We start from the raw sequence: 26028 nt of genomic DNA, 5'->3' as shown, positions 1-26028 counted from the left end.
ATAGAACAACTTACTGACTACTGACATCAAGTACAAGAAGGCGGTCATTTGGCGACTGTAAGATAGATGGCGTGCCCTAGCCTGCTGGGTTAGGGCTCTGACACTGCAGTCGTCGCTAGTGAGACCATGCCTGCGGAGACGGTGGCAACTGGGAAGCTATACCATACCTGAAAGCGACGTTGGCTCCATACCTAGGACCGAAAAGAGTTGGTTGATTGCTCACAATTGAGTAAACAACTTTCTCTTTTCCATACCTAGGGAGGTGAAGATAGGACTCGCCATAACGCTATGTTAGAGTAAAAAATTCCCCAGTCGCCTTTACGAGCCATTTCTTCCGGATCTCTGTAGCTTTTATGAAGCTCCAATGTGGTAAACCACCATACCCTCGCCAATCTACTTTGCACATCTAGAGGGACCCGTGTCTCTATGATAGTTTTTCAACAGCTCATGAAGGCTCTTGCTTTGACTATAGAATAGATGAGAGTGACACATGCCATGATCAGACTAGAAAACAATTGGCCAAGGGAAATTCCAAGAATCTCCCTGGGAGTATTGAACGTAAATTTGTGCACGAGCCTATGCAAACAGGGTTAAAAGTGGTAGATAGCCTGGTTCCTATAGGCCGTGGTCAACGAGAACTTATAATCGCGGACCGAAAAACTAGAAAAGACGGTGGCAACTGGAAAGCTAGCATGCCATACCTGAAAGCGATGTTGGCTCCATACCTAAGACCGAAAAGAGTTGGTTGATTGCTCACAATGAGTAAGCAACTTTCTCTTTTCCATATATATATATTTTTTGTTACCCTGAATATTATATGGGACCCGGGGGAGGCCCCTAAACTTTATTGATAAAGAGAGCTAAAAAATAAAACAATGGGGCGGACATAGCCGCCTTACCTCAACCCAAAGGTACAAAATCTCTCGACAAATCTCACTTAAATCCCACCCATACATCGACACCAGAAAAAGACAAAACCTACTAAACATCAGCCTTAAAAACATTAACACCTTAGGGTTGGGAAACCCAATCTATCTTCCCAAAGAATCCTATTGAGATCCCGGGGGAGAGCACTCTCATCATGGAAAACAGTGTTAGAAAGAGTCTCACAAGCCTGATTGGCTAGATGATCCGCTGCCCGGTTGCTTTCCCTAAATGCAAAAACAATGTTCGCCCTGGACAGCGTACAAAAATTAAGGATTTCTTGGAACAGGTACCAGCCCTTCCACAGGGTGCATTTTTTTTTTTTTTTTTTGTGACCATTTGGGCCACCATAGCTGAATCGAAGTTAACCACAACATCTGATAACCCCAACTCCACACACCACTTTAGCCCATCTCGTAGCTCCCTCAGTTCAGCCACAGAGTTCGTGCATTCACTATAAAAATCGAAAAAAGCCAATATCATTCTTCCCTCCTTATCCCTAAGGATTCCCCCCCCCCCACCAGGCCCAGGATTACCTTTGCAGGCTCCGTCGACATTGAGTTTGATCGAAACAAACGGGGGGCACCAATAGACAGGTCGTGGCAATTTAGCCCCAGATGTCGTGCTTCTAAGTCCAAAGCATTCTAGGATAAGCACTTCCCCAGCACCCCCTGCATGTTTGAGTTTAGTAGGGTAGCAGAGACTATTCACCCATCTTTTTATTATCCATATAATAGTCCCTGCAGTTCTAACTCCTTCACTGTGCCTGCGATTATTTCTTTCACGCCAAAGCTCCCAAACTATTAGAGAAGGGAGCAAACCCATGATAAAACCGCAAAGATTGCTCCTGCTAGCGAAACCCTGCCATAGGTGAATCCTACTCCTTGCATCCTGAGCCTGCACAGATGCAACATCAAACACCATAGAAAAATGAGTCCATACTTTCTCTTTTCCATACCTAGGGAGGTGAAACAGAGCAGATAAAATAATGAAAGTCTTGGTGCCGAAAGAAGAGCAAGGAGCAACTTTCATCGTTCCCCCCAAAGGTTGGCTAAGGTGATCATATTTCATCGAGCTTCATCTCTCCCTCAAGAGATCCACCACCAGAGCCTATTGGCACTGGTTGGTGTGGCCGGTCCTAGTTGCCTTGATTCACACTAGTTGTTTCCAGTAGCTCAAATCCGGATTCCTCTTGATGTCGAAACACCCTACTACTCGAAAGCCGAAGAAAGAGCCCAGAAGATCAGAGTAGAGTATTGCCTATCATAGGTCAGGGGGAGACTGAGGAAGTCTTTCATTTAGCTGTTCGAGAAGAGACGAAATCAAAAAAGGGAGAGAATGCATCAGAGTTGCAAGGGCAACGGGGAGACCGAATTGCATCAAAGGTGCCGGTCGGGCGGCTAGGGATCAGATCTTTGGAACGGGGGCTTGCAGAGTCCATTTCTCTAGTTCCCACGGAATTGATACGGAAAGCGACACAAAAGAGTCTAGCTGAAACATCTCCAACGTCTCCACTGCCCATAGAACAATCGGCTAGAAGACAGAGCAGGGCAGCGGAGGGATTTCAAGTATTCATGTTCGCGCGCTACAACTAGCACTTTGAACCCAGCAAACGGTGCACCCTTACTATTCTTAAGTAAATAGAATAACTCGAAAGCCCCTAACCTGTAAACGGAGTGTGGTCGTAGTCAGGAATAGCGGGAAGATTAGCTCACTAGCTCATAGCTCAAAGTATGGCTGCCCTTACTCCATTCCCTATCAGTCATGGCTGGCAGGTTAGCTTAGCTCCTTTAGCTACTGGATTCCCCTTTGAGTTAGGTTGATAAGAATAAGAGGATCGCGGGTAGGCCATCCATTGCAAGGATTCCTTCACCATTAAAGGGTATCATCTCGCACCAGTCAACGAATCAGATGAGGATTGTCCTCTCCCTAAGAGAGAAGTTGCCTTCCTGTTCTGTTGAAGACTTGAACTCATCAGCTTCAGAGGACTGGTAATCCGCCCTCTTTGATTCCCAATTCCCCTCACGCCAACATAGGAGCACATCAACACAGGAGTTGGGGGGTACACCCATGCATATGTTTAGCTCTTGGGTCGGCTTTGGCCTCGCTCCCGCGAAGAGGTAGATAGGCCGAAAACCCCTTTGATCAATTCTGGCGCCCTTCCAACACAGGATAGAATCATTGCCAAGAAGAGAGTGGCGAGTTCCCTTTGTTGTAGTCGTGTAGTAAGTTTTATCAGTTTAGTCTAGCTTGTTCTGTAATAGTACTGTATAGTCTTGTTCGGCTCTATGGAAGGGTTTTGTGGCCTACTTCGTGTGCACCGAGGGGTTCATGATGGGCAAGGCTAAATTGATCAAAAGCACGACTGATCTACAACCACCTTTATTCTTCTCGACATGATGCCAACCAAGAGTACGCGGTAGGATAGATAGCAGCTAGCTCGGCTCGAAAGGGAACTGACTTCGGCCTGTTAGTGACACATCAAACAATGAATTTCGCCTAAAGCACACCTTGCTCGCCCTTGTTCCTTTTACAGTAGTGCTTGTTTTTTGAGCTTAGGTTATATCCCTGAGCCCCTAGGGCAAAGGATATTATGTTGTTTGTCTTAATAGTGGCCCTTGCCGAGGACTAATTATGTTATGTCATTATTGGGAATCTCATAGAGCATGGTGGGGGTAGTGGTGGGCGGGTTGCGTCGGCAGCAAGGTGGGGGCGGAGTTCCAGGAAAGGGGTTGCAGGAGGAGGAAGAAGTGAAAATAAAAAAGGTAAAAGGGTCATGTTACATGGACCCATGGTTAGTTTGAGGATTAAAAAAATACTATTTTGCCACATCACAACTTAATAAATGGGCATTAACAACATGGATGTAATAGTAATTTATTGTGAACTATAGGGGATACAAGTATAATTAGAGAAAGTCAAGGGAAAAAATGTTTAACTAGGACAAAGTAGAGGGGAGGAGATGTAATTTTCCCCCAAAAATACACTTTTACTTGGTAACGAACGGACCTTATCGAAAATGGTTAATCAAAGAACAAATGTTTATTTTTTCGGTAATAAAACTTACAACATTAAACCCAATGAAGTCTGGTGAACTACCTCCACCCATCTGAAGAAACCAGAATTGCCTGGAATATGATATCAAATTACTTAGAACTAGCAGACTTCACTTCTAACTTCTCAATAGTTCATTTTGCTTTATGTACTGAAAACTCCTTATGTAATTATGTCCGTAACTTAGCTCTAAAGCCTATTGACGGAATATCCACTACCCTTCAAGAACATCATATGTAATTTTATTTTTACAGCTTTGATATAATTTTCTCCTTTCCATTAAAAAAATACTTACAACATTAAGAAAGGGAGATTTTGCGAAAGCAAAGATCAAGTTTGGATGGGATTCTGATTCTAAGATTTCCATGTTTTATGAAAAATGTTATGTTGAAGTGAGACTCAAGTTATATAATGGCATGCATTTTTACCAACAACAAGAAAATGTAGTTGCACCAATTCACTGGTCAAGTATAATGTGTTCCATAACTATTCTAAGTTAGATTTGGTATGATTTTCATTTCAATTTCGGATTGATTTTATGAAATAGTCAGCAAATAGATTTTTGATAAATATTTCAAGAATAAAAAAAATCCATACCTTTGTTGCCTTCTCAAGATAGTGGTTTATCCCTACTTCCGTTGGCCTTATTGGTGCACTCCCCTATATAGCTTAGCTAAAATATTCTCTCCCTTTACTTTATTATTGATTTTTAAAAAAAAAAAAATAAAGACATCTTATTGGACAACAAAGTACCAATTGTCAACAACACATGGGTGAAAAAAAATGAGTCCATCTATATCAAAAAAAAATGCAAAACAAAACAAAATACTAGGCGAATCTAGAAGTAAAAATCACATGCATTAGAATTCAGAAATTTATGGGCCGGCCAATCCAACCAGAGCATCTAGAATTTTAAACATGAATTATGTATGGATTAACTGGGCATGATATTTGAGCAATTTGTGTTAAATAACCGCAGTGTAGGGAAGTACCCAAGCTTCATATTAACGAGATCAAACTGCAAGACTGTGTCTCCCAACTGATGCGCACCTATGACGATTGAAGTTCTTGGGTTTGGTCCTCCATCCATAAAAGCAAGACATATCACATCCTTCTTAACTCTTACCATCGAGTTAGGTTCATAGAACCTTATGGTTAAGGTAGTCGAAGTCCGGTTCCACATATCAAATTCGATGGTTGGCACAATTAATCCCGCCCCTCCCTCACCAATGCGCCAGGTACTGAAACACGCTTCAAAAGGCTTCACTGCCGCCACTCTCTTTATCCCTACCGCCGTTGCCTTCTCAACATAAGCGTTTATGAGGGCTTTATAGATGGAGGATTGCAAAGTTGTGTAAGGTACCATTGTGCTGATCTTGGTACCCCCAACCCCATTATCGTCGAATAACAACAGGGATTTATCCAATGAGATGGGTATGGCATCAATATTGATAGATTCCACCGGAATGAAGTAATTGTGGGAGACATCGCCGACCGATGAAGTCAGTGACGTGCCCACCGGATTAGTGACGAGTTTGGTGTAGTAGAAGATATCAGGGAGGTTAAAGTAGTCCGGAGGCACAATGTGAGGACCGGCACCGAAGTAGATCCCACCCTTCTGCAGTGGTTGAAGAAGGCATACAGAGAGTAAAAATGTTTCTATAATTAGAAATGTGTTTGCTGGAGAGAAGGAGCTGATTGGGCATTGCATTGTAGCTTCTTGAAAGGGCAAGCATTCCATTAGCCCCAGCTGCTAGTTTTCAAGTAAGACTCTGGTTTCAGAGCAGCTGATAGGGAATTGGTTAATGAAGGCAAGAGGGCCAAGTCTAGAACCGTTCTTGTAGGTCGACCGCAGTGCAATGACATCCTCGCTGAGGGCTGTTGCCGTGAGGCTTTCGCCATTGTCGACCATGACACCACACCAGGATTTTTTGCCACAGGCGGGGAGGTAGCAACCATTGCAGCCAGTAGTGCCCTTAGCATGCTTGCATCTGTGGGATTTGCAAGGGATTGGGTGGAACGACGATGAGGTGTAGTTTTGGTCACAGTAGACCCATGAGAGAATGCCGCCGATGTAGACGACTAGTTTGACGGAGAGAAGAGGAGTTCTTGCCTTGATGGTAGTCACATACTGAAGGGTCTTGGCATCCTTAGTGACGGGCAGGACATAACCAGAGTAGTAACTTTTGTAGTTTTCCGATGTGGGACTAAAGCATTTTTCCCAAAATAACAAATTATTTATTTAATCTCTCATTTATTACAATCTATCTAACAGGTGTTTCTTGTTGCTGAGTGTAAAATAGATGGGAGGCAAAGGAGGATGAAGAATAGGATAGAAAGGTGAAGAAGGGAATCAGAAGCAGCCATTGATTATTGATTGGAGCTTGCTTCAAGTGAGAGTTCATAGATAGCTAAAGGAAAAGAATTAGCCATTTTATATAGGAGCCTGGGCTCGTGGTGAGTGGTGGGCCACCCTCCCCAGGATCTCCCTCCTTCCATGGAAACATTGAGATTTGAGAGTGTGCCTAACCACTTGTAAATATAAAAGATAAAGCAACCTACTCCCAATAGTTGTTGTTTTAAATATATAAAATCTACACGTGAATTTTTACTCTATGACGTTGCATTTGAAGAATAAATTATATATTGCTGACGGTGCTGCCTAACCATCGTGCGAGTCAAAACCTTATTCAATGATCTTTGAAATAGAAAAGGTTTAATATTACCCCCAAAAAAAAAAAGGTATAAAAATTCTCTGTAGTTCGTGAATCTTGCAGTGCATTGCGGTGCGGGTTTCATAGAATGCCACATGGCACTGCATGATCGTGCAGTTGAAATTTCTCATGATCAATTTCAAATGAAATAAACCCCAAGGGGTTAGCGCAGCTGGCTTGGAGGGGACATGAGACTCTGCCTCAGGAAGCAAGGTCTCGTGATCAAACCTTCGCCGCTGTATAATTTCTTGGGGCCACCCGCCTGAGGCTCACTAGGGTCTAGAAGCTCTCGGTTCGTGCGTGGCACGGGGGTCATGTACAAGCCCAGGGAGGGATTTAGTCGGCCTAAAGTCGGATACCCCTCCAGTCTCCAAAAAAAAAAAAAAAATTTCAAATGAAATACCCATAGCCACTTCCCGGGTTGAGCTTTCACCTGTCTGACGACTGAAATGAAATCGTCTTCCCTCTCTCGATTTCCCTCCCTCGATCGTGCTTCCTCTGCGATTCCAAGCTATGGAATGAAACCAGATCTTCTCCAGTGCTTTTACAAATAGAAAAGTTTTGAAGGCCATTAACTAGAGTTCTCTTTGAAGCCAATGCAATTCAGCAACTGAGTCAGTCCACACCTCAATGCGCTTGATGCCCTGTTCTGCCACCACTCTTGAGTCTTAATTCAATAGCTTTTCCTTCTGCTTCATTTGTAGTTTCTATATAACCATAATCAAAAGATAAAATATAGATTTTATCCTTGGCTAATACAGCTGCCCAACCAACTTCATGTGTATGCTTTGGAACTGCCATTAGTGATGGGGACAAATCGACTTTCTCATGGGCTTAAACTTGGGGGAATTGGAAGTAGAGGAAAATCTTGAGAGGAAAGACTAAGACCATCAAAGGGATATGGATTTTGATTATCATACCTGTTACTAACCTGATTTCTCTCATGCCAAATGAAGTAAAGAATTATTGATCGTATTGACAAGATGTGTTTGACATCATTAGTCAACATATCACTTAGAAGATCTTTAAAAGAGTTTGCTTTTATAAACTCAATATAAGGCCAATAAGACTTGCGAACCAGATTCTCTTCGTAAAAGAGTAGCAGAAGAAGGGGTGCCAAAAAGACGTGTCAACTGATCTACATAAAACACAAGACTTGTTGGATGAATCTACTTAAATGATCTTTAGTCAATAGGCCATCATGACAACACTTCCACATAAAGATCTTAAATTTTGGGTGTCTGTTCAGCTTCCAAATAAACTTCCAAAATGAAGATTGAAACAACAGCATAACAGGTGTGCTATGAGACTTAAGGTTGTTGAGAAAACAAGTTGCAGTTTTGATGTTAACAGTTGCCATGTACAAAACTGAGCCCTTTGTTGTTAGACGGTCTATTATGAAAGCAAGTTGGAGGAGAAGCAATTTACTCAGTTGATCGAGATCAAGACCCAGCAGAGGAAGCACCCGTGACATGGTGTGATAGGAAACAGAAGCAGAGAAAGAGGCTAAGGCGGCTAAAGCAACAGCAAAGGCAGTGCTCCCTAAGGGCACCTACTTGTATGTGCCCAGATTTTGAAAAGAGCAGAAAAAGGTCATCAATGAGGCTAACAACTGGAAGTTTGATCTTCTAAATTTGATCCACAATGTTAGGGGGAAAGAGAGAAGCAATGGTAAATTCCAATTTCTTTAATTTAGAGTTAGCTTAGAAGCACAAGCAAAATTTGCATTCAGTGACAGTCTGGGATTTTAAAGCCTCGACTGGTAGGGACCAAAAGATCCAACCAAATTTTGATATATGAACCTGAGCCAACTCTTCAACAAATCAACTGCTGCAGTAAAAGATCTAATGGAAAGAATTCCCCTCCAAAACCTAGATCAGGGTCAAGGTATGGGGGCTTGCATAAAGGAAGAACTCCTGAAATAAGCCCCATTACAGTTGAAACTCTTCCCTCTACTCCCCACCCCCACCCCAATAGTATTCTCTTTTGGGAAACAACCGGCGCTTTGCTGTTACATAAGAATTTAAAAAAAAAAAAATGCCGCATCGCTGCCAGAGCAGACCATTTCTAACCATTGAGCAGCGGTGCAATCTCCATCAGTATTGACATTATTGACGCCAAAGGGTCTCCAAAAGCAAAGGGAGTACCATATGGAACTAAATTTCAATGAGATGCAACCAATCATGAATATGTGCAGAAGGGTTCTCATATTTTCCATCATTGTTTGATAGCCACCTTAGTCTGGATCTCTCATACTGATAAAGCAGCTATTTTCTCCACAGCCGAAATAAGAATATAAAATGGAATAGTCATATATCCAGTCAATTGTGAGACCAAAGTGTAACAGAGATGGGATAATCTAATGGCATACTTAGGAGGTCAAACACACAAAGATGTAGAATTGGCACTTGATTAATGCTATTCTTGACTATCCATCCAAACTGCAGCTGATTTCGACTTCATGAGCACAATTCTTGATACAATGACAGCATGGACTCCAGAGTGAAGAGTGCACATTGTGGGTTGTTTTCTGAACCTCCAAAAGAATGGTCTATCACGCTAGTGACCATATAATTTGATATTTAAGTCAAAGATGCAGCTTATTTCTCACCCAAAATCTCTACTCAGAGATGACTGTCCCTAAAAAGGTGAAGATGATTCTGATGCCTCACCACAATATCTTAAGCATCAACCATGAAGACAGACTTGGTAATGGAGCAATAGTTGTTTAAAGCATTATAAGTCATAGACCCTGGAATAGCACTGAGGGTGGATGCAAGCAGGCAGCAACCTGTTTCTACTATGCCTAGTCAATGCTCCTTTCTCGTTTTATTTGCCAATATCCAGCAAGTCAGAGAAATGATGTGGCACTCTGCATATCCTTTTGCATCTTGTCCAACATCATGTGGATCTCCTTTTACTTAATGAGCTTTACCACCTGGAGTTATTTGCAGTATCTCATCACTAAGTTCAATTATGCTGCAGCCTATCACAACCTTTGATCTGTTCTTCTGTCAGGATTTGTTTTGCTGATAATATCTGTGTATGGTATTGAAGTTAACAACATACTAAAAGTTCACCAAAAATCCCTATACAAACATGACCCATCCCGAAAATGGTGAAACCGGTACCGATCTCTCACCACAATTTCTCAACTATAGACCTTGGAAATAAACTTTGAAGCAGAGTGACATGTCACACATATCGTGCATCAAGATGTGTATAACACAATTCCACCCTTGAATGTCCCTGGACACTGAGCTCCCTGGAGAGGAATTGGATCCTCGAACAAATCATGCTTGATCAATGTGAATCATGTTTTTTTTATTTTTAATTGTAAATATATTTAATAAGTTTTTTTTTGGTAAACGATATATTTAATAACTAATATACATAATACCGAAAATGTGCAAAACCTTAGAACTTTTTACATAATTAAAAATGGTTGAAGGGCATTAAATAAAATAATCAAAGAATTATTATTAATATACATTATTAATTGCGACAACACATGCATTAATATATAATATCGGCCACTAAGAATGGGGAGCACCTTACATAGAAAACTGAAAGTGCATTAATATATGCATGTAACTAGAGGGTTATTACATATTTAAGAATGATAGATTTATATACTTTCCCTATGCAAAAAAGCCATGCCCTTATATTGGAAATTAACAAACCTTTTAGGGAAGGAGAGAGAGAGAGAGTTTTGACTAGACTCACTGAGTTTTGTGTGATTCGAGCATAAATATTGAGTCTATAATAACTTAGATTGTGTTTGGTCATTTTTATATTGATAGAGTCTACAAGATTCATGACTAGGTTTTGTAGATTTCTGACAATCGTCCGAATCAAAACCTGATTTTTCAAATATGCCTTAGACATGGGTGTGGGCCGTGTGGCTAATTACTATCTTTGAATGTCAAGGAAATTTTTTTTTTTGAATTTGAGTAGAGAGAGACATAAATCAATAATTGCATCATTATGATTTTTGTTTCATTATATTTTTTTTCTTCTAAACTTTATTAAATTAAAATTGAAAACAAAGAAATTTACCTACATCATCTTCTACTTTTATACATAGATTTCAATCCTTGGCTTTGAGAAGTGAAGATCCTAACTGCTTAACTATAATAAATCTAGAGATTAAGATTGAATTGAGATTCTTTTCATTATCACATGTGAGGCTGTTTTACAGTAAAATACAAAGAAGGGATTGAATCCCATTGAAATAAGGAAAGAAATAATTAAAAATATAATAAAAGAAAGATTGACACAATCTCAATGACTAGAGATCAACAAGGATATGGGAACCTAAAATCTCTCCCATATGAGATCACGTAATACTCCCCCTCAAGTTGGAACGTATAGATCACAAACGCCCAACTTGAAAAGAATACTATGGAAAGGATCACGACCAAGGGGTTTTGTAAAGATATCAGGGAGTTGCATGGCTAACGGAACATGGGCGGTAGTAAGGCAACCGGACTGAATGCGATCCCGAACGACATGACAGTCAATCTCGATGTGCTTCATGCACTCATGGAAGACAGGATTGGCGGCGATATGGAGAGCCACCTGGTTATCACAATAAAGGTGCATTGGTGTGGAATGAGAGACACCAAGGTCTTGGAGAAGGCTACGGAGCCAAACGAGCTCACATGTGGCGGTAGCCATGGAGCGGTATGCCGCCTCGACAGAAGAGCGGAAGATCGTACTCTGCTTGTTGGATTTCCAGGATAACGAACTACTGCTAAGAAAAGTAACGTAACTCGTGATAGAGCAACGTGTAGTAGGGCAGGTGGCCCAATCAGAATCCGAAAAAGCAGTGAGCTGCAGGGAACTCTTTGCCGAGAAAAACAAACCCATACCAGGGCTTGATTTTAGGCACCGAAGGACCCGAAGAGCAGCGTCAAGGTGGGGCTGTCGGGGCTCTTGCATGTGTTGGCTGAGCGTACTAACACAATACGTGATATCGGGTCGAGTAATTGTGAGGTAAATGAGGCGGCCAATAAGGCGATGATACTGGGCTGGATTGTCCAAAAGAGGGTCTGTATCAGGATCAAGCTTAAGATGTTGTTCCATAGGGAAGGGAACAGGTTTTGCCGCAAGCAAGCCAGACTCAGATAAAATGTCGAGAGTGTACTTGCATTGATTGATGAAGATGCCAGCCGGACTGCGAGCAACCTCAATGCCCAGAAAATACTTAAGCTGCCCAAGGTCTTTGAGGTGGAAATGTTGTTGGAGAAAACCAATAAGACCCTTAATGGTGGTGGAATCGTTGTTGGCGACGATAATATCATCAACATATATGAGCACAACAGTATAAGTGGCTCCAACCGAATGGGTGAACAGAGAATAGTCTGCTCGGGACTGGCGATAATCGGCGTCAATGAGGGCCCGAGTGAGAGTCGCGAACCAATTCCGGGACGCCTGCTTGAGCCCATAAAGGGACTTGTGCAATTTACAGAAGCGAGTTTCCGCCTTACGAGAATACCCTGGAGGAAGGCGCATATATACCTCCTCATGGAGATCACCATGGAGGAAGGCGTTGTGGACGTCAAGTTGATGAAGGTGCCACCCACGGATGGTGGCAACTACAAGAAGACTGCGAACAGTAACAAGTTTGGCAACAGGGGCGAAGGTATCCGTATAGTCAAGTCCTTCCTGTTGCATATAGCCCTTGGTGATAAGACGAGCTTTGTAGCGTTCAACCGTGCCATCCGCCTTTCGCTTGATTTTATATACCCACTTGCAACCAATGGGCGTTTTACCTGCAGGGAGAGGCTGCAAAGACCAAGTGTTATTCTGTTCAAGAGCATGTATTTTAGCTTCCATAGCGGCACGCTAGTGGGGATGGGTCATGGCCTCAGTAAAGCTAGTGGGTTCATGCTCAGATGAGAGAGCAGAGAGAAAAGAAAAAATGAGAATCAGAAAAAGATGCATAAGATAAGTAATTAGAGAGAGGATAAAGGGGAGTACCTGACAATGATGGCATGATGGAGGGGGAACCTGCAGCAGAGCAAACATAATCACCTAAGCGGGAAGGGGCGACGTGGGTGCGAAGGGAGCGACGAGGAGGGGTGGTGGTGGTGGCGGGGGTGGGGGAGAAGGGTGGGGGGAAGGGGGAACCGAGAGAGGGGTAGGGATGGTGGAGAGTGGAGAAAGAGGGGGGCGCAGAGCAACAAGAATTAGCTGCGTGGGGGGGGGGGTGTAGTAGGACAGCCGCGGTGGAAGGGGGGTGGAAAGTCAGGGAGGGGTAAGGGAATAACAAGAGCTGTAGGGGAGGGAGGGTTGGCAGGGACGTCTAAAGGGGAAGCGGAAAATGGAAAAATGGTCTCATGAAATGCAACGTCATGTGAAACAAATATGTGGTGAATGGTGAGGTCATATAAACGATAGCCTTCCTGGCCATATGGATAACCAACAAAGACACAACGGATGGCACGAGGGTCGAATTTAGTTCGACCCGGAGCATGGTTGTGAGCATAACCATAATAAATCTAGAGATTGAGATTGAATTGAGATTCTTTTCACTATCACATGTGAGGCTGTTTTATAGTAAAATACAGAGAAGGGATTGAATCCCATTGAAATAAGGAAAGAAATAAAGATACAATAAAAGGAAGATTGACACAATCTCAATGACTAGAGATTGATATCAACAAGGATATGGGAACCTAGAATCTCTCCCATATGAGATCACGTAATAAACTATATCGTTTTCATCACATCTTAAGGAAACTTGTTTAAAATTAGGGGAAGTGATACCCCACGACATTAGCATCAGGATCACTTTTGTATGCCACCATCCATTTTACTATAACACCCCCTTTGAAATTCCCATATACCCCCCTATAATCAAGGTTTCTCTAATACCTCCCTCCAATGCCTCAAACTGCATACGGGCGTCGAAGAGAACCCTCTCCCATAATTAAAAAAAACAAATGTTAAAAAGAAACTTAAAAGACCCCCAACCCCACACATCACCATCTTTTTTCAGAAGAAGAGACACCAAAGTATTAGAATCCATCACAACCTACAACATGTCATGTCGCTTCCTTACCACTCCTAAGACTCCTTGATCAAGGGCCCTGACTTCAGCGTCTCTTTGGTCACCTAGGCATCAAAAACCAAATCCAACAACAATAAACTGGTTTATGCGAATCAATAATCTAGCCCAACCTAGCCATAGTTGTGGTAGCATTAAAGATCGCTGCTACAACAAGAACAGGAGGATCTGGTTTATGCGAATTTGCTTTGCATATTTTAAGTCTTGGAATTCAGGTAGGCGGGTACACACTCTTCATTCGCAACTCTTAGAGGGCAACACACAGCCCCAAAGCCTGATATGACCTTCTCAACTACCTATATATATGTCTTCAGAATCTGATTAAGAGCACCCCAAATCCTTAGAAGAATGAAGAATCTTGGTAAAAGCGTAGAGGGTTTCTCCATAAAGAGATTAATCAAAGCAAACTCCGCAACATTCTCTAATAACCCATAAGCATTTGCCTAGTTGCAAGCAAGAGGAATGGGGGTTCCATCCGTAGTACCATCCATACTCAAATTACCCATGGCTATAAAAACTGGGACATGATCACATGAGCCCCAAAGGAACAACCAAGAGAGAAGATGAGACATTAAGGGGTTGGGGGCGCCAAGAGATCCATTTCACAAGACACAAAGGACCTTGGAATAGGAAGCCTTGATCTTGTAGAGAACCTTTCTACAAGTCATGGATTTTCAGGGATTATGGTGGCACCAAAGGCTACAAGTATCTTGCAGCAGGTCTGCACCAAGCAATGGCAAAAAGATTCAGAAATATAGAAGCATGGATGAGAGACACGTACTGATCTCTATTTATGGTTTACACAAAGCAATCTACAAGGATGGCCTTTTGAACTCTTTCAAATCTTATTGACATTACACATGTATTGTTACTATTGTTTGTAAGGAAACTTTTGTAGTATCAATAGTAACTAGGGCAGCTAATAAGGCTAAGACTGGTAACCTAACTTAAAACAATTACTGTGGATGTAGAGGCCTTTTTATTTAATTAATTTTTCATTTTCAAAAAAAAAAAAAAAAAAAAAAGAAAAAAAAGAAAAAAAAACCTGTCCAGGAGTGTGACCTACGCCAGCACTCCCATGAGTCTATCTCTCTCCTTCCCATATGAAAAGATACCTCTACCCCCTTGTTTTGAGAAGGAGAGAAATAAAAACATGGAAATGCCGGCATAGACCACACTCCCAAACAGAAAACTGCTTCGAAAAAAAAAAAAATTAAACATCTTGAGTCTTACCCACTTATTGACTGTGCCTTTTATCACCTATTGACAGATGACAACACTACATTCAAATCCTAACCCTCCTTCGTGCTCCCTTAGGATTGCCCTGATCCTAAACATAGGTAAACTGTGAATGCTCCAACCATACAAACTCAGTTCTGCACCTGCAACAGCAAGCGGGGGAGTCTTGCCCTCAGTGTCTGGGTTGTGTTGCATGACGCCCAATGCTGGTTTCTTGTAGAGTTACTATAATTGTCAACCAGTTATATTAGAAGCAAAAGTGGCCAATAATTCCGGATCAGGGAGACATGCGCCCAAGGTGCTGCCAGGGGGCATTTGGCAGCTGAGCTATGCCACACATATCTGGATACATGCGTAGGTATATATGCAGCACAATTCAACGGCTGGCAGCATCCTAGGCATGCTGGGCTCCCCGGAGGCGAGCTAAATTCAATAATTCCTCATATCCCCAAAGTCCAAGTAAAATGAAGAAAAAGAAGCGGGAAGAGAGGAGTTCCAGGGAGGAGAGAGAGAGAGAGAGAGAGAGAAAAGAAGGCACATCCCATCACACTGAATGGAAAAGTAACTACCCGTGACAATATATTGACGTTTGGAAAAGCCAAGTGCTAACCCCACAAATCTGGTCATAACAACACTAACAACATAAAGGGTTTTTGACATTTTGTATACCTGATGGATGATGAAATAAAGTTTAATCAGTTGGTTAGCTTTATTAGATGTATCACATGACATGCTCTGGATTAACCAACAAAAAAAGCTTTGGAAATTACAACCTTTACCCCACCATCATTTTTTAATGAAAAATACCCAATGTTCCTTGCAAACAATAACACAGGAACAAGCAAGTCATTACTACATGATGAAAATTCAGTTGTTTTCTCTTCTCTGCTTTTGTTGTATCTTTGTGACATCATCTGCTCCATCTCAAAGTTTGGCTGCAAATTTAAGCCATGACAATGCATCCGTGACCAACCCATTTTGTGAGCTAAGAGGAAATTATATGCAGGAAAAGCCGCCCCCCCCCCCTCCCCCTCCCCCTCTCTTATGATTCTAGTGTAGATACAAATGTCCCTACTAAAAGTAAAATAGCATAATTGAAACAAATGCACTGGAACTATTTCTAAATTCCTTTATTAGAGAAGTGTGTTGATGAATCTTACTGCCTTTTTCCAGTCATAATCTCCAAAGGGTAGGAATCATCGATGATATTTTAATTGAGTTAAATAAATTAAAGGCTCAGGGGGTTGTTGGTTGTGTTCTCTATCTTGCTAGATCAATTTATCTTAGAAAAAGGGAAAAGTAGTTTTGGGGTATCAAAGAAACTAGCCTTCTGGGATTTCTTGATGCGACTGTTTCATGCACTACCAATCTATCAACCTAAAAGAAGAAACCCTTAAAATTAAGGTGCTAGGTGGGCCATTGATTGAATTGCTAAAAGTTTGCATGGTGATAAGGAGATTCTATTACCAAACCCAAGTTAAGAGGCAAAGTCCTAAAAAAAAGGCAGAGGAAGAAAAAGATGAGGTTAAAAGAATTAAAAGATAAGATATTGTTAAAGGAATTAGTCACCTTCAATTCTTTTAAAAGGAATGGCGTGACCGCGTCCTGCCCTTACTCCGGAATGGCCTGCAAGCCTCAATGCTGAGATCCACAGCTGCAGCAAGTGCCATAAAGATGGCCGCATCCTCCACACAGGTCACATGCCGCATTGCGAGCTGAACTAATGGCTTGCTACTCCTCCCTTCTCCTTGCACTCTACAATTCATCACAAAACCCCCAACAATGGGACTCAGAGATGCAAAGTCACCACTGCTCTGTGGGCTTGGCACAGGTGTCCCTGATTGCGTCTGCTTATCAGTGTCGATGAAGAACACTCCGCCTTTGTCGGCACTGATCATGATCTCCGAGAAAAGGAGCTCTCCCCCCTCCTGACCTTCAGAAAGGAGGTGGAATCTACAACAGATTGAATCTTTAATGCCACGTTCACGCCAGGCCTCAAGTTTTCCCCATGGTTGCCAACTCTCAAGTCTACAGGCATCCGGACGGACAATGAGCCAGGCCCCAGGGTTGGATCGGGCTACACGATCACAGCCCATAGACGGCACAAACGGGGTTGCCATGAAAGCAGCAGCAACTGCTGAACCAGAAAGATCATGAATCATTATCTTCCAGCCCTTCCTCTCCCTCCTCTCAGCCTCCTGGTCAATCCCATTGGCTGAGTTTGACCGGTAACTGCTCATTGGGTCCCGCTGAGATCCTCTGCAGTTTTGACAAGATGCATAAAAAGTCATAACAATCTTATATAAAATCCAAAGCATGGAGTATCTCATCTAAAATCCAAAGCATGCAGTACCTCTATTATAGAAATTTAAACAATGACTAGCAGACTAGCGGCACCAATAAAGATAAAATGGACATTGAACAATGACTAGCAGAGTAGCAGTAGTAGTAGTAAATATGAAATGGAGACTGAAAAATTGAGTTCCTTTGCAAAAAAATGTAATTATGCCCATGATGGCACCAAACTTTATGGCCAGCATCAGATGCTGCACTTGAACCATACTAACAAAGCAATCTTAGTTTCTAACAGTTCCAATGTCAGAGCCAGAAGTTGAAGAGAGGTTCATACTCCATACATCAAGAGAGTTATTAGCCTAGACACTCATCAACTACTTGGCTTTGAGTTTTAGCCCCATCAAAAAGGTACTAACAGATACAGTCCAGATTAATAAATTCCTAGACTAATCCATAGATGGGTCATTTGGACAGCATTAGGCAAAGACAATATCAACAGACTCAGCCATACACATCAACAATTGACTTTTATCTACTACTATTTTTTTTTTTTTTTGGGGGGGGGGGGTTGAAATTATCAACTCTTATATGTTCATGTCTCAATGTAAGCTTTCCAGTTAGGTAATCCTCCCCCCCTCCCTTTTTTTTTTTTTAGAAAACAAAAAATATTATCAAAGAAAATTAGGTGTCTTTGATATAATGAACATTAATGTTCTAAAAAGAAATCATCTCTTACCGCCTGTCACGACTGAATTTGCAACTGAAAATGGGCTGCTTGATTGAGCCTTGCAACTGAACTATTTGAGGATTCAATGTTGTCTCGTCTTCAAACTGGAAAACATACCTTGGATCAGGATCTAACTTCACTCTTAGATGCAGCTCGGCTCTAGATTTACTAACTTCCTGCTTGCTTTTGCCAATGCCAATCCATCCATTGTGAAGTACTACTGGCTTCCCTTCTCCCCACTCAGCACCAACCTGCAACCTGAATGTCCCAATCTGCTGCTTCTTGCTGCCGACACCACAATTGAAGCCCTGAGACCAAGTGAAAATAGCAATCTCCAGATATGCATGAGAGGAATGGAAACAGCCAGGTGCCAACAGTGCTCTAACATCAGTTTCTTCTAGATAGAAGCTTGTTGCAATGCTGTTAAGTTCTGGTGTAGCTTCCGGGTAGGATATTAATGGAACCGTTGCCGTCTGAACAGGGAAGCCACGGAGACGTATCTCACAGAGAACTGGTGAAGACGATGCACAGATTCTATCTCTTGCTGTCTTTGAAGCTGCTACTGGGATTCTCAAGCCCAAGGATCCAATGGACAACCTCACAAAAGCTTGCGGGTCCATTCAGGTCACAAATCCTTCGGCATTGATACAAAAATTTGACTTTTTATTTGCTTGAGGACTCTGTTACAAAGTAGCAAATTAAAAATCAGGTAGAAAAAGCTGTGTGCAGCATTATTGAGCATACAAGCAATATCAAGTGAGCAATTTCCCTTGGTCAGTAAGATGATCTGCCAGCCTATCAAGTTCATCTCAATATATAGTTTTCCACTTTTAAAGAAGAAAAGCTAAAGAAAGGAGCCAATTGTTGTACATCTAGGAAATACCCCATCTGCTGAAAGAGAATGTGAGCAAGTTGTTCAAGCTTATTTTTTAATTAGGGACAAAGAATGCACTGCATTTATGTAGAAAGAGCTGCTTCAAAAGAAGGAAAAACAAATAGCAAAGCCCAGTTGCAGAATAATAAATCTGGAAGTGTGAAGCACTCAAATGCTGCAAAAAATGAATCGTGCCATTTAAGACAAGCCCAGTTGCAGAATAATAAATCTGGAAGTGTGAAGCTCTCAAATGCTGCAAAAAATGAATCGTGCTATTTAAGCCACAAGCTTTAACCAATTCGTGTATGCAAAGAGCAAATCTATATTAAAAAAAAAGAGATTTTTTTTTTCTACTGTGGGTTGCATCTTCTGTTGACAAATTACAGTATTTTGCTTTTGTTTGATGCTTTTGCCTGCCATATACAGTGTTGTTTCTACGTTCTTAATTCAAGAAAGAAACAACAAAATACAAGAAGCTTAGTCTTAGAGATTAGCAGGCTGGAATAGTTCGTGAGGGTAAACCCACTTCTGAAGCAGTCAAGTCCTTTTTAACTTAGAAGTAATCCCCATTCCCCACAAATAATGAGGAGTGAACATAAGGCAACTCTAGATTAATAAGTCGCTATTAAAAGATTTTCAAATTTTAACGACTAACCCTTTAAGTACTAAAGAGTAAAAGGAAAAGAAAACTAATATTTATTAGTGCTAAGTTTGGTATTTCTCTTTACCCATGGATAAAGTTGATACATTCCTAAGATGGGCAGCTTTATAGTAAAAGAATACAAAGAATGCAATTTTAACTTTTTGGTATTCTTTCACACCAGGCAAGGAAGATACCTAAACCTCCCCCACCATTTCGAATTAAGAACCCAAGGTAGCTCTCTCGCCAAGCTCCCAAGTACCAAATCAGATAGAGCATCATAAACTTGAGAAACCTGGGCGATTCTAGAATGTTTTCTTCTGCAGGACTCTCTCCATTTGTTCCCAATGCCAATGTCAAAGCTACTCAGAAGTGGAGGACGACGTACCAATCTCTTGGTATGGTGTGCTGCTATCATCTGCGCCATCTTTGCCATTGCAGTGATAGTAACGGGATTAGTTGTATTCATTGGCTACATGATCATCGCACCAAGGGTTCCCTACATCAGCGTCACCTATGCCAAGCTGGACAGGCTAGACAGCTCCCAGGCAGAGATACTGCAAATCCAGATGACCCTTGTCATCAGAGCACAGAACGACAACGCCAAAGCCCATGCCACCTACTCAGATTTCAATATCTTACTCTCTTTCCATGGATTGGAAATAGCGCAGCTAAGGAACAACCCTTTTGATATACCCAAGAACAGCTCTGCCGATTTTGAATATGTTGCAGAGTCGACGCCAATCCCACTAGACCCACAAGAGGAAGAAGAGGTCGGCCTGTCGCTGAGGCAGAATAAGATAACATTCGACTTGAAAGGGAGTATAAGGACTCGATGGAAGGTAGGAGTACTTGGATCTGTTAAGTTCTGGGGCCACTTAGATTGCCAACTCCAGTTTTTCCTTAACAATGGAAGCAGCATAAACCCAGATTGCACCACCAAGTCTCACTGATTATGTCATTTCATTCAAATGTTCTATTTTATCTGCAAATGTAAGCCAGATTTATTTATTTTCCCCTTTCTTATATTAGTTCATTTCAATGTACTTGCTTCCATCCAATTTGAGATTTGGGTTTAGGGAAGCATAGTTCTAACATTTAGTTGTAAAGAAGAGAAAAATAGAGGAGAATAAAAGACACCCTTTTTTTTTTTTTTTTCCTGCTGCACATTTGTTACAGATGAAATTCTGATTGTATTAAAAAAAAAAAAAAGAGCTGAATTTTTCAACAAAATCCATTACAGTAGCATGCATATCTGAAACCAAATCCATCCATTACTTAGCCAAATTGCAAAGAAACAGTTTAAAAAAAAAACAAATTTCGAATACTAAAAGTCAAAAATCAAACCATCACAGGCAAATTTTAGAATATCAATCTAGTATCGGCTCAAGAAAAGTGTGGAAAATCATAAGATGAGAGAGTAAGTAGCAGAGAGCGGACCTTTATATGAAGCTTTCTCTCTCTAACCAACACCAACACCAACACCACCCGGGCGCGAATTAGCAGAGGAAAAGCTGAAATCTCTACGAACAGAGCTGAAAATCCCCCACACCTCCCCTCCCAACCCCAATCCTCCCCCCCCCCCCCAAAAAAAAAGAAAAGGGACAAAAAAAGAAATGCTCCTTTGGACTCCGAAACCCAATAAAAAGTTTCTTGAGAAAGTATAAGAGGAAACCCAAAAGGAAAAAAAAAACGGTTTTTTTTTCCTGCAAATCACCAAATGGTTCCTTAAATCTGGGCTTGAAACCCTTCAGACAAATTTAAAGAACGACAACATTCCCTGGAATTATCTCTACTCGCAGAAACCAGAATTGAGGGGATCTCCCGATGGGTTGACCATATACACCCCTAGAATTCGACTTCCGACTCCGGTCACCGGAAAAGCCTCGAAAGTATAAAAAAGCTTTGCATTTGTAGGAAAGCGAAGGAATTAAGAAATTCAATAGAGAAAGGAGAGAGAGAGAGAAAGAGGCAAATGGGTAATGGGGTGAAGAGTTGGAGGGAGGGAGTCGATGAAAAGAGCTTGAATGCGATTGAACGGAAACCGACGACAAAAAAGATATAATTGAATTAAAAAAATCGAAAATTGCAACAAAGGAAGAAAACAAATATTTACTTTGCTTTTTTTTTTTTTTCCTTTCTTATTTCTTTCGTGATTTTAAATGAATTGGAATAATTGAAAATAATAAAGAAAAGAAGAATAGGGGAGAGAAGAACAGGGACGGTTGCTGGAATCGAAATCGAGTACAGCTGTAATGGAAGTTCAATGGGGGATCGCTACCTGACAAATTAGATGACTTCATCATCCTCATCCTAGCTGTAGAACACCAATCCAACCTCGCCAATAAATCGGCTTCATGTTAGAGAGAAATAAGAAATAGGTGTTCAAACGAAATTTTAGTTTTTTCTTTCTCAAAAACCCAAACGAGAAAAGTCTTTCTTTTCCTGCTTTTTCTTTTATCCTCCTAGTCAGACTTGCGTACTAGTTGGTTCATGCATGAAAAACACCGGCTCTCTCCGGTAGGGGGTGTCAATTGGTCGGATCCTAAGCTATCGGTTCGATTCTTTAACGATTCCAATCTTAAAGGGTCAAAGATCAAAATCGAACCAATAAGTTAATCGGTTTCAAACTTGAGATATAGAACCATTAACTAATGGGTGGAGGGCTGGTTCAGTTCCTAGACAATTCAAAGCAATCCAATTTTTTTTAAAACAAAAAAGAAATTCCCTAGCACATGCTATATATATTTAATAATATTATAATAAAACACTAATTTCAATCACATAAGAATTGGTCTTGACTTTAAACATCCACTTGTAACCGATAATATTTTTACCAATGGGCATTGGAACCAAATCCCAAATACAAGTCTGATGAAAAGCAACTAACTCATCTTGCATTGATTTCGCCTAGTTTGGATCAGTACATGCTTCTTTATAATTCTGAGGCTCATGAAAAGAGTGAATAGAGGCAAGAAAAGAACAAAAAGATGGAGAGAAGCAAGTATTAGTAAAACCAAGAAGACGAACTGAGGGATGACGAGTGCGAAGAGGATACCTTCTATCAGATGGTGCAGTCTCGGTAGACACAGTGGGAGGGTTAGGAGTGGGCGCATCCAAGCTAGAAGCCACTGTCTCCCTGTGAGAGTTTACATGAGAAAAAGGGGACATGAGAGAAGAACTAGAACCATCAGAATGAAGAGAGGGGAGACTAGAAGGATCCATGGTAGATGTGATCAATAGAGACAAGATCTTCCTTAGAAACTGGGGCAACACGAGAAGGAATAGTGTAGTATAGAATCCGTTCAAGAAAAACCACATGACGAGAGACATATAACTTGTTGGATACGGGATCATAACAATGATATCTTTTTTTATGAAGACCATATCCCAAGAAGACACACAAGACGGACCGTGCAGTAAGCTTGCTACGGTCACGTTTAGGGAGGAGGACAAAACAAGCAGAATCGAACACATGAAGCAATGAATAATTGGGAACATGACCAAGCAACTTCTCATAAGGAGAAATACCTGAAAGAAGAGGAGTGGGCATACGATTGAGAAGATAGACAGCAGTAAGGACAGCTTCCCCCCAAAAAACAGTGGAAACAGAAGAGGATAGCAATAAGGCTTGAGTGGTTTCAATAAGGTGGCGATGTTTGCTTTCAGTAACACCATTTTGTTGGGGGGTTTCAGAGCAAGAACATTGGTGTATAGTACCAGAAGTAGCAAGAAATTCTGTGAATTCTCCCAATAAATATTCCTCACCAAAATCCGAGTGGAGTTTCTTGATGGTAGTAGAGAACTGAGTCTGATCATGGAAGAGAAGTTGCGTTAGATCTTAAAAAAATTCAGATTTGTGATGCATAAGAAATACCCAACAGTAACGACTATAATCATCAACAAAAGAAACATAATAGACAGAGCCACCCTTTGTAGGAACATGAGAGGGTCCCCACACATCAACGACTATAATCATCAACAAAAGAAACATAATAGACAGAGCCACCCTTTGTAGGAACATGAGAGGGTCCCCACACATCAGTATGCACAATGGAAAAGGGAGAAATAGACAAAGAAGCACTTAGATTAAGGTAATGCTGTCATCTTAGCAAGTTTACATCCACTACAAGTTGAGACATCACTAAAAGAAACTTTCCCCAAAACACCAGAGGATACTAATTGTTTCAAACGAGGAAAGTGCTGAAAAACTAGAAGCAGGAAGATGTAAACTCTCCAAAACATATAGGTTGCTAGATCTACGCCCCAGTCCCAACCAACTTCTGTGACTTCCTATCCTGCACAACACAACCAGTAGAAGAAAAAAGAACATCAAAACCAGAGTCAGCCAAATTGACTAATGGAAAGTAGGCCAAGAGATAATTATGGAACATAAAAAACATCAGGTATAGACAAAGGAGAAGAGGGAGAAGGTAGAACGGAACCAATAGATTCAACTAGCATAGGAGAACCATTTGCAGTTAAAATATGAACAGGGGAAGATGGTGAAACACAATGGCTAAGAGATGAAAGATTAGTTGTCATATGGTGTGAAGAACCAGAATCAAAGATCCAATGATGAGGGGTTAAACCAAAAACCCACTCAAACCTATGTGTGTAGTGGTCATGGCAGATACATGAGACTGACCCAGAGTAGGAGAATGAAGCATAGACTGCAGCTGCTCAATCATAGACTGACCCATAGAGGCAGAGAGGTGATCACTCGATGCAGATGCAGTAGGCGCTGTAGTTGCTAGAGCTGTCGGACCATGAGTGAGCTGCTGGAAGTTAGTACGAGGAGGTTGTGGTAGAGTCTGTGAAGTGGAACGCCCTTTTTGGAGCTTAGGGCAAGAAGATTTCCAATGTCTTTTTTGACGACAAAAACTACACTCATCAATAGCAACACAAGGCTTTGGTTTCCCTGTAACTTGAACAAGTTGAGCCATGGGAGTAGGTAGCAATGGTGCAGAGGAAGTAGCAAAAACAGATTGCTGAGGAGAGGCTGTTTGAGCAACTTTAAAGCGAGTCTCCTCAGTGATCAATTCATGTGTGGCTGCATCAACACTAGTCAGAGGAGGGGAATGCAAGATAGACCCATGAAGGGGTTCAAACTGATCCCGGAGAGCCATAAGAAACTGAACGAACCTCTGGCGCTCTCTATAAGAAATATAGCTGTTGAAGGGTTGAAGTTCCTGAGGTTCCATGAGTGCTAGCTGGTCTCAATATGCAGTCATCTAGTTATAAAATTCCTGAATTGTTTTACCATCTTGCTTGGCACTTCTAATCTCCATTTCTAGCTGATATTGTTTGGCAAAATTAGATTCAAGATACATCTGACTTAAATAACTCCAAACTTCCTTCGCAGTTTTATACTTAGAACAATTCATTCCAATGCTAGGATCAATAGAGTTGTGTAACCAAGTGAGAACTTGTGCATTCTCCATTTCCCACTTGCCAATGCCAGTTGCATAGGTCTCTTCTTTAGGGTCAGTTGGTTTAACTGATGTACCAGTTACATAGCCCCACCGACCTTTGCCAAGCAAAAAATTTTCCATCACCGATGACCAATAAGAATAGTTTCCCCCATTATCGAATGCTAATTGGCTGATTCTTCTCATCCATATTTGTCAAATTTGCAAATGAAAAATGCAATAAAATGAGATCTGATTTGTGAAAGAGAAGAGAACCAGAGGGTGCTATCTGTTTATGCAATAGAACCAGAAGTTGTGCAATGGAGAGATGCTTGCTGTAGAACCAAAAGGTGCAACCAGAAGAGAGAGCCGACTAGAAGCTGTGTGATGAAGAAATGCTTGCAATAGAGAAATAGAAGAAATGCTTGCGATGACGAGAAATTGCAGCAGCTACGGTTCATATCCCAAGAGGCTGCTCTGATACCATGATCGAATTTGAGAGAAAGGCCATGTTCGTATTTGGGAGAAAAGCCATACGGCCAAGTTCTGTTCTTCAATATCTTGTATGCAAAGAGACAAAACAAGGTATAAATAATAAACCTAATCTACCCAAGAAGACCAAAATACCCTTAATGAGAAACTGCTACACCTTTAGTATATATCCAACTCACAGTTATAACTTAAAAATGATAGGAAAATGAAAACTTGGATTCAAACTTACAATAGCCACAATCACTAGTAAGGAAAATTATCTTTATAATTTCTTGGTGAAATTATCTTGAAAAATCTGTGTTGTAGTTTGTTGAGTTCATTACCAAGTAACTTTTTATGCTTTTGTTTTTCTTCTTTATTCCTTTCCTTTTCTCCACTTACTTACAACTGACAGTAGTCCATTCAAGATTCCCACGTAATATAGTTCAATATACACTCACACTTATGTCTCAGAATCAATATTCCTAAAAGTTATCTCGGAATCAACTTTCCTGAGAGCACACAGTGTGATGATCATATAAGCAGAATGTTCAATTTTTTCTCTAACCATGAACATTTATAGGTTAAGACTTATGGATAATGG

The 26028-nt window shown here is 41.2% G+C and overlaps 3 protein-coding genes across 5 annotated transcripts; 1 reads left to right on the top strand and 2 right to left on the bottom strand.

The window, feature by feature from the left end:
* Positions 1-4912: 4912 nt before the first annotated feature.
* LOC122646156 (probable aspartic proteinase GIP2) lies at positions 4913-5719 on the bottom strand. The gene has a single exon (XM_043839649.1). It carries the CDS (start codon positions 5717-5719, stop codon positions 4913-4915), a length of 807 nt encoding a protein of 268 aa, XP_043695584.1.
* Positions 5720-10751: 5032 nt separating this feature from the next.
* On the bottom strand, positions 10752-21106 carry LOC122645820. 3 transcript variants are annotated; one of them, XM_043839192.1, is made up of 5 exons: positions 20983-21106; positions 18038-18708; positions 16576-17265; positions 15388-15389; positions 10752-10763 (listed from the first exon to the last, which is right to left on the bottom strand). In XM_043839192.1, the coding sequence occupies exons 2-3, from the start codon at positions 18646-18648 to the stop codon at positions 16587-16589; spliced, it is 1290 nt and encodes a 429-aa protein (XP_043695127.1). In that variant the 5' UTR covers positions 18649-18708; positions 20983-21106; the 3' UTR covers positions 10752-10763; positions 15388-15389; positions 16576-16586. The 3 variants fall into 3 exon arrangements, with proteins under 3 accessions (XP_043695127.1, XP_043695126.1, XP_043695129.1); XM_043839191.1 differs by lacking the exons at positions 10752-10763; positions 15388-15389 and adding an exon at positions 15692-15941; XM_043839194.1 differs by lacking the exons at positions 10752-10763; positions 15388-15389; positions 20983-21106 and adding exons at positions 15692-15941; positions 19429-19518.
* LOC122645822 lies at positions 19574-20695 on the top strand. The gene has a single exon (XM_043839195.1). It carries the CDS (start codon positions 19890-19892, stop codon positions 20493-20495), a length of 606 nt encoding a protein of 201 aa, XP_043695130.1. The 5' UTR covers positions 19574-19889; the 3' UTR covers positions 20496-20695.
* Positions 21107-26028: the final 4922 nt, after the last annotated feature.

The sequence above is a fragment of the Telopea speciosissima genome, chromosome 11 (genome assembly GCF_018873765.1).
Source record: "Telopea speciosissima isolate NSW1024214 ecotype Mountain lineage chromosome 11, Tspe_v1, whole genome shotgun sequence".
Taxonomy (NCBI): Eukaryota; Viridiplantae; Streptophyta; class Magnoliopsida; order Proteales; family Proteaceae; genus Telopea; species Telopea speciosissima.
The sequence above is the reverse complement of the archived record's forward strand: the minus strand, read 5'-3'. Positions and strand labels throughout refer to the sequence as shown.

Excerpts from the sequence above, each read along its gene's own strand:
- LOC122646156 (XM_043839649.1), bottom strand. The coding sequence starts at position 5,719 with ATGGAATGCTTGCCCTTTCAAGAAGCTACAATGCAATGCCCAATCAGC.
- LOC122645822 (XM_043839195.1), top strand. The coding sequence starts at position 19,890 with ATGCCAATGTCAAAGCTACTCAGAAGTGGAGGACGACGTACCAATCTC.
- LOC122645820 (XM_043839192.1), bottom strand. The coding sequence starts at position 18,648 with ATGGACCCGCAAGCTTTTGTGAGGTTGTCCATTGGATCCTTGGGCTTG. Across the intron at positions 17,266-18,037 it reads AAATTCAGTCGTGACAGGCG|AGGATCTCAGCGGGACCCAA; the intron begins GTAAGAGATGAT and ends TCAAAACTGCAG.